Source organism: Orycteropus afer, unplaced genomic scaffold, assembly GCF_000298275.1.
Source record: "Orycteropus afer afer isolate SDZICR_OR568_19922 unplaced genomic scaffold, OryAfe1.0 scaffold00006, whole genome shotgun sequence".
Lineage (NCBI taxonomy): Eukaryota > Metazoa > Chordata > Mammalia > Tubulidentata > Orycteropodidae > Orycteropus > Orycteropus afer.
The window spans coordinates 9,064,907-9,073,599 of NW_006921593.1; the positions used below are offsets into that span (position 1 = coordinate 9,064,907).

Below are 8,693 nucleotides of genomic sequence, written 5' to 3' on the forward strand. Positions count from 1 at the left end.
CACAGCGCCCCTAGAGGACAGAGTGGAACTGCCCACAGCATCTCCAAGGCTGTCAATCTTCACAGAAGCAAAGTCCTAACCACAACCACTGCCGTGGAATCGATTCGGACTCACAGCGGACAGACTCGAACTGCCCCAGAGGGTCTCCAAGGCTATGTATCTTTACAGAAGCAGACAGCCTCATCTTTTGCGGAGCAGCTGGTGGGTTCAAACCACTGACCTTTTGGTTCAGCATTCCAATGTTTTAACCACTGCTCCACCAGAGCTCCTTTACTGACAATAAAAGGCAATAATAATGAAAACTAAAAAAAAACAAGAGGTATTCAACTTAACTCTGAACCAACCTAGGACGGCAGTGTCAGAACAGAGCCCTGTCCTAAGTCGGGGACTGACTTAACTCAGGAAGTCCTCCTTGTAAGGTCGCAATGAAGAAGGGAGGAGGCACAAAGAGAGGGATAAAGAAAAGGTTTATTCTGCGCTCCCAGGCGAGGTTCACGGGTCCCTGAAAGGGGACCGGGCGAGGTTCACGGGTCCCTGAAAGGGGCCAGAGAAGTACACCGCCCTGGGTGAAAGAAGGGGATTTTATAGTGGTATCTTCGCCCCTTCTTAGCAGACTGGATTGAGGACAGGGGATGTGGTATAGGGACCAATGAGGTTAAAGCACCCCATTAGCATGGGGACAGGAAGTAGTGCTGAAGCACTTCATTAGCACAGTGGGCAGGAAATAGTTGGGGGCTTTCATAAGCAAGGGTCATGTGCTGGGGTCTGGTATGGATCTGGTCAGGCGCTTCCTTGCTTGACCAGTTCTTATAATTCTCTCCAGCTTAATCATTCACCTGTCTGGCCTGCCGTGTTCCCGTTCCTGCCTGACACTCCTGTGGGCATTAAGGCCTGTTGGTTCAACTTTCTGGTCAAACGCAGATTCACGCGGCATATCTCACCTGATCTCCGCGGGGAACTGTGCATTTGTGACCAGGAAGCTGGAGATTTTGCACTGGTGGAGGAGCTCCAAGAACCTGTTGATCTCTGGGTACATGATTGGTTCTCCCACCAGGGACAAAGCACAGTGCTTGACCTTCATGGCCTCCTCAAAGCGGTCTGCTCTCACGCCTGGTACTCCTGGAAAACACGCAGAAAAGGAGCATGCTCGGTAAGGTGCAGACAGAGGATCTCGTGAACGAGTTTCTTAACGATCCTTTGCTTTTAGAAGCCAAATGCACTTCTGATACCAGTCAGAGAAAAACCGGGGCCAGGAATAAACAAAACTTATTAATTCAGAAATATCAGCCAGCCATCTTCCTCTTGGTTTTACCACTGAGTGTCATCATTGGGTGCCGTAGAGTTGATTCCGACTCACAATAACCCCGTGTGTTACACAGTAGAACCAGCCCACAGGGTTTCACAGAAGCACATGGTCAGGCCTTTCTTCCGCAGCATGCTGGGTGGATCGAACTGCCAACCCTCGTCCACGGGAGAAAGAGGTGGGAGACCACTTCTGTAAAGATACGCAGCCTTAGAAACCCTATGGGGCACTTCCACGCTGTCCTGTAGGGATGCTAGGAGTCAGATTCCGCTCGACAGCAGTGGGTTCTCATTTTACGTAATGAACAGTACCTCGATCTAACGTAAAATTGGGAAGATCTAGAAACTGTAAACAGGCAAATAAAAATATATCTCCTTTACCTCAGATGTTTCTAACTGAACTCTTTCTGGATACTTTTTGAAGGATATTATTCTCTCAGGAGCACAAGACAAGGGGAGGAGAGGGGGACAGTTCAAACGCTCAGGAGCTGACTCTGAAATGGGCCTTTCTTAGCTGGGAGCGGCCCCTCCCTCCCAGAATGCTCATCAGGATGAAATGAGATAATGTGTGGAAGTCTTAGCTGGGAGCTGGGCACACAGGAAACAGTCAGGCAGCATTTGCTAACATCACACCTTCGCCCTGGTTTCTTTAAACAACGATCAAATCACGCTCAACGAAAAATGCGAAAGAGAACTGCCGGTTCTCAGATCATCCAGACAACCCGGACCCAGTGGGACCGGAGAAGGTCACCTTCTACCTAACTTTACCTAACTCACTCACTGCCGTCGAGTCGCACCCGACTCACAACGACCCCCTTTGGGTTTCCAAGCCCGTATCACTACGGAAATAGATCGCCCAACCTTCCTTCTGAGGAGTGGCTGGTGGGTTTGAACCACCAGCCTTCTGGTTAGCAGTCGAATGCCTTAGGCACTGTGCCACCAGAGCTCCTCATTTTACCTAAAGAGCCAGTTAACTCATAAAGGGAAGAATGCCACCATTGAGTACTGCTGCTTTGAAAAACTACCTCTATGGAGCAAAATGGACAACAGCACTCTAAAGCATGGATTTGGGGGTGGGGTGGGGGCAGTGAGCCTTAATTAACGGGAATTACAGCAATTACAATGGGAAGAAATAAAAATGTTGATGTCACGTCACCAAGCATTACATGTAGAAATTACTGGCTGAGAAACTGTTTTCCTATGTGTACTATCATCCACCAATATGATAAAGTGTTTTTTTATAAAATCACTCTTGCTGTCACTTAGTAATTCAACAAACCTGGGAGAGTAAGGTTAGCCTTCACCGCTCACTTGTGCCTGAATCTTTAGGAAGTGATTTTATTGCACGCATCCACACACAGACACCAAACCAAATCAAGCCACACCCAGTGCCATCAAGTCGATTCCAACTCATAGCGACCCCCTTTGGGTTTCTGAGGCAGTAAATCTTTATGGAAGGAGATTGCCCAGGTTTCCTACACACACACACACACACACACACACAGAGCTTGGAAATAAACTGTTGTTGTTGTTGTTGTTGTTATGTGCCGTCGAGTCGGCCCCGACTCATAGCGACCCCTCCTTGGGTTTCCGAGGCAGTATCACTACGGAAGTAGGATTGCCCAACCTTCCTTCCGGAAATAAACTAGTGCCAGTAAATACCCAAGGGCCCAAACAACACACGAGCTCACACCAACACACGAGCTCAACCAGCTCAACCTCCTCACAATGGCAGGTGAGAGTTTCGATGGTTACCTAACTGCCATTCTCAGAATGAATTTCATGTCAGTTTCATCAACTCAGTAAATTTTTAGGGAATTGAAATACTGAGATCTCAACTCATGTGAATCAAAGTTTTAAACAAAACTTGATCCTTACCTCACTATGTGTTGCCAAGACAACCCAGCATTAAGCAGAAAATTTCCTTTTTTTCCAAAGCATCATAAACCATAATCCCTCCATGACCAGATGAAAAGAAGGGCCTATTTAACCTGAACTCTACAATTAACCTACAGCTCAGGAAGTGGGATAGAGGGGCACGCACCAGGTCCTTGCCACTGGAGTCAGATTCTCTGAGTTCCCTCCTCAAGCCTGTCACCTCCCCCAGGCTCGCTGGTGGCTCAGTAGGCAAGTAGGTAGGGAAATACCGTGCCAGGTCCAGCATATAATCATTCAAGAAATCCTCACTGCAAATATTTTATTATTATAATGTCTTATTTTGTGAATTGAAATAGAAATACAATTATCTCAACTACTTAAATGAAACCGTAATTCTACTCAATTCAACAAAGATTTACTGATCACTGATAACCCACTACTGATCACCTTCTATGTGCCAACACTTCGCTTTCTGAGAGCGAAGACCTGGAGCAGGAAGTGTGCAGGGGCAGCAGACACTCTATTTTAAGTAGCAAACTAACGTGTTTCTACCCCCACCACACCCTCAACCCTTTTCACACTCTTTGTTGGCCTAATTTTGAAGGGCTTCTTTTTTCCTTAAGCATGCTCTTTGACATTTCTCTTATCCTAAACAAATGCCTCATCCTTGTTAGTCAAACTCAACAGATTAACCAAGAACACACCTTCTTCTCATGGAAAGAGGCCAAAACAGGAACTTAAGGTTACAGAATTTTCATGCTAATGGCACTGCCATAAACTGAACAATACCACATGAGGCAGTATCATTATGGAAGTAGATTGCCCAACCTTCCTTCCCAGGAGTTGCTGGTGGGTTTGAACCGCCAGCCTTCTGGTTAGCACTCAAATGCCTTAGGCACTACACTACCAAAGCTCCTATGATATACTGTTTAGCACAGTGTTCCTGCTTCTAAAAGTTGTGCATGACAAGGTCCCAGGTCCCAGGTGACTCTGCTGCTAGGGATCTTATTAAACCCTAGATTCTGTTTTGGTGGATCTGGGGGGTGGAAAGGCAGATTTTCAGCTGGGGGGCCCAACCAGAATGAACCAGCTCAAAGCCCTCATCTAGCCCTGAAGTAGCCACTCCCACTGGGGTATTTTCAGAAAGAAGCTTCAGGAAACAACTGGCAGGTGGTCCTCTGCGGTCTCCACCTGTCCTCTGGAGACGTACTCAGCACACCTAGTTTGTGGACGCCATCTGTTGGCAACCAGGTATTTTTGGCACCAGTTCACTTCCAGCTTAAGTTACAGACAGAAACACCCGACAGTCAATGACGTCTTTGTCAGCTTTGCATCTTCGGCACTGAGGGCATCTGTGACAAACAACATCTCCTTACGTGCTGTTTCCAGAACCTTCCACTCAGGGACCACCTGCCCCTGCCGGGTGTCGCAGGGCAGACGGCGTTGGGAAACAACACTGAGTGAGTCGTGCTGAAAATTCTGACCCACTTTTAATCAATGGAAAGTTAATTTTGCATGTGTATAAATGGAAGGCTAATAACGGTCATGAGAAAAAAGATCGTGTGATGATTCAGTGAAATAACTAAAGAGACAGTGATTGCTCTTGGAACTGAGAACAGCAGCACAAAAGAAAAGCACCGAAAGCCTCAGACGGGATCTCCGACCTCGGTGCAGGGCCGGCCGCGGCGCCCAAGCTGGCCAGACGGATGCGAGGAGCAGCAATGCCCACAACTAATACCATCCCACACAAAAATAAAGTCAGAAAAGCGTGGCAGACCCACGGGAGAGGAACCATCAGCAGGTGGTGTTCACTGCGGGGGGGAGAGAGCCCACGAGGAAACAAAGGACTCGAATCAACTTATTAATGAGCTAAAACAGAAGGCCCCTAACTCAAGCCAAACTGGAGTTACCCAGAATACAGCAAACTCAGGCCTTGAAAACTGCCTGTAATTTATGAAAATTGCTTTTCCAATTTATGAAAAGAGTCATGTTTCGGAGAATTTCTGCCTAAGCCTGAAATCCATATTCACATAGATAAAATATTAAAATGGGGATGAAAGTACCACACCAACCGCCAAACATCAAATCAATCTATAATATACCTGAACTACAGCACCAATAAATCTATTTCAAGACTGTATCATCAAATTTGAGTATTTTCCTTTCCTAATGAAAAATGCATTCCAAGTTTCAAGTATGGAAAACAAAACACACCTTTCCTCTTGGTTATTTTGATTTTTGCTCTTTTGAGCCACAAGAAAGCACAGGCTAACAGTATCAAGGTTCTAACAGGGAAAGCTCAAGACAGATGGAGAGAGAAGGGCTTACATGTCTGGCAGGGTGTCCACAGATGGGCAGCTCTGTGTCTGTGTGAGATAAGCCAATCTCCAGTGAGAGAGGTAAATTCAGGAAAGACGGAACAAAAGACGCTCCCCCACCGACGACTGAAATGAGGTCTAGTGCTCCATTTCCACCTCTTTACAGTTCCAACACAGGATCCAGGCGAGACCAGCACCCAGGGGAAGTCACTGGGGTCAGAGGGTTGGAAGGCCTCACCCGAAGCATCAGCCTCATCATCCTTATTCTGAAAGCAGCCTGTGAAGCGTCTATGGGGAAAGGAGGCTGGCCTGTTCTGTGTCCTTACCCGCTGGGAAAAATGAAGGACCCATGTTTTTTTGTGCCCTTACCCACTAGGGATGGATGAAGGACACAATAGAGAGATTTCACTTATTGTAGGAGGGATTTGGGTGCCAGGAAAAGAAAACCATTAGATGATAATCATTGGTAAAGACTAGCATAAGTAACCAAGTTACAAAATATCATTGCCTCCATGACTCTGAGCCTCTGAGAAGAACTAGATGGTGCCCAGCTACCACTTCTGACCATTCTAAGAGGGATCACAATAGAAGGTCCTGGATAGAGTGGAAGAAAAATGTGGAACAAAACTCAGAATCACAGAAGTGACTGGGCTCACTGACTGGACAGGGACTAGTGGAACCCTCAAGACTATGGCCCTTAGACACCTTCAAGCCTGCAACTGAACTTACCCCCCACGGCTCAATTTTCAGCCAAAATATAGACAGGCATATAAGTGAACAATAATACCAGGGAGGTACACACTCATTAGAAAAACCAACCCTACGAAATCTAAATGGCTGCTTTTGTCTAGAGACAAAGTTCACAAGGAAGGAAGGGGCAGGAAAGAGGATGAATTGAAACAGGGAATACAGGGAGGAAGTGGGAAGACTGCTGCTGCACTGTGGGGACTATAGTCAGTGGATGAAAGAAAATGTGTATGAGTTGTTGAAGACAAAGCTAATTTGCTCTGTAAACTTCCATCCAAATCACAATAAAAAGTTTTAAAAAAAATACCTCCTGGCCAAGTGACTGTCTAGAATAAAATAAAGCACCATCAACTTCAAGTGTTTCCTTTCTGCCTGGCGCTGCCATCAACAGCCTCAAATACCAACACACTCTATCACCAAAGTTGTTGCGATATTTTTAAAAGAAAACAAATCACATTTTTCTATTCTAAGTGTTGCAGACCACTGTCAGTGTCTAGAGCTCTACAGTCTTACAAATCACTATTTCACCTTGCAGTAATTAGGCTAGTTTTCTTTCTAATGCTATTTCTTCACAGCAAGACTTACTGTGATTAGTAGAGTAATAAGACAGATTTGCCAAAAGTAATGACTTATTTAAGCTCCAAATGAAGGGACAAAGTACTAAAAAGCCCAAAACACTGAAATCAAGAGTGTCCTCATTCACTGGAGAGAGATAAATCACATAGAAAGCCAAAACCCATGGCCATCAGGTTGATTCCAAGTCACAGCGACCCCCCTCGGTTTCCCAGGTGGCAAATCTTTATGGAAGTAGATTGCCCAGTCTTGCTTCCACGGAGTGGCTGGTGGGTTGGAACCGCCAATCTTCTGGTTAGCAGTTAGGTGCTGTGCTTCCGGAACTAAATCACATATAAGTAAAAGAAAACAAATCAAAGCTCCATTACATCCCTGTGCCCACCTGCTGGCACCCATCACACCTTCACACACACACACACACACACACATTTCCCACTGGTTTACAGAAACAATGTTTTCCTACCCTACAGCCTGTTGGTACACAAAGATCAATCAGTTCAAAAACTAAAATCATCTTAGTAAATGTACTGATGGTTAAATAACTAATGTTTTGTCAGCATGGGAACATTCTGTCAAATCAACCAATGAAAAACCAACCAGTTGCCATCAAGTTCACCTTCTGGGGATGTGTCAGAGCCAAAGTGTGCTCCATAGGGTTTTCAGTGGTGGGTTTTTTGGAAAGTAGATAGGGCCTTTCTTTCCAGACACCTCTGAGTGGGCTCGAACCTCCAATCTTTCCTTTGGTAGCCAAACATGCTAACTGTTTGCACCACCCAGGGAACCCCCGCCAACCAATGAAGGTGTAGGGGAAAAAATATCCTTTATCAGAACTACCAAGGCAAAGGAGACACTCGGTGACAGCTGTCTAAGAATGAGCTTGGTGGCAGTTGCTGACTCTCTGGGGCTCTCCGCTCCCCCCACCCCGCTTCCCACATTCCTATCATATTCAGGAAGCACCTGCCCAAAGACATGCTCCATTCCTTCTCCCCATGACCCTGTGTCCACTCACCCCCTATAGGACAGTATTAACTTTGTTAATTTTTAAGCCATGGGAACCTGAAGGTAAAAAACCATGGGAGATGCCCACTGACTGAAGCAAGCATAAGGTGACTAGCCAGCAACACCTTTCTGGTTAGAATGCACCTATCTGATTCGCTCAGACATACCTATCCAGACAATCTTTCCCTAAGTCACACAGACGGCAAATGGCGTGGCTGGGCCCGCCTCACACACTCATCAGCCAGGAAAGGGCCACTCATGACTTATACATTACTCCTCCCATTCCACACGGGGCTCGACCTGTGACACATGCTCCAGTCAGGAAAACTATCAGAACGCAGATCCTCACTCTGCAGAGGATGCCTCCGAGTGGAGAAACAAACACCTACTCCCTGGGGCTGCTTCCTTCCACACAAACTGCCCGGACACCAGAGCCTCAGCTGTCACCCCACTAGCTAAGGGCTCCACTGGATCTGTCAGCACTGAACCAAGAACAAGTCCATTAGAATATGAAGATGAAATCACCAGCATTTGTCTGCTTCTGCTATTACTATAAGGAGCTCTGGTGGTGTAGCGGTTAAAGCATTTGGCTGGTAACCTAAAGGTTGGTTCGAACCCACTAGCTGCTCTGCGGTAGGAAAGATGGAGTAGTCTGCTTTGTAGATTTATGGTAACCAATAGGGGTCACTATGAGTTGGAATCAACTCATTGCCATTGATTGGGGTTTTTTTCTGTTTAATATTACTATTAGGAGTCCCTGAGTGGTGCAAAAAGTTAAGTGCTTATATGCACGCCGATGTTCATCGCAGCACTATTTACAATAGCCAAAACTTGGAAACAACCTAGATGTCCAACAACTGAGGAATGGATAACCAA

The 8,693-nt window shown here is 46.1% G+C and overlaps 1 protein-coding gene across 1 annotated transcript in view; it reads right to left on the reverse strand.

Moving 5' to 3' along the window:
• The window catches only part of LOC103196806 (S-adenosyl-L-methionine-dependent tRNA 4-demethylwyosine synthase TYW1), a 161,741-nt gene that overhangs the window by 67,532 nt on the left and 85,516 nt on the right, over positions 1 to 8,693 (reverse strand). The window contains exon 13 of the mRNA XM_007940605.2: positions 942 to 1,119. Coding sequence (XP_007938796.2) covers positions 942 to 1,119 — 178 coding nt within the window. The remainder of the gene's footprint in view (positions 1 to 941; positions 1,120 to 8,693) is intronic.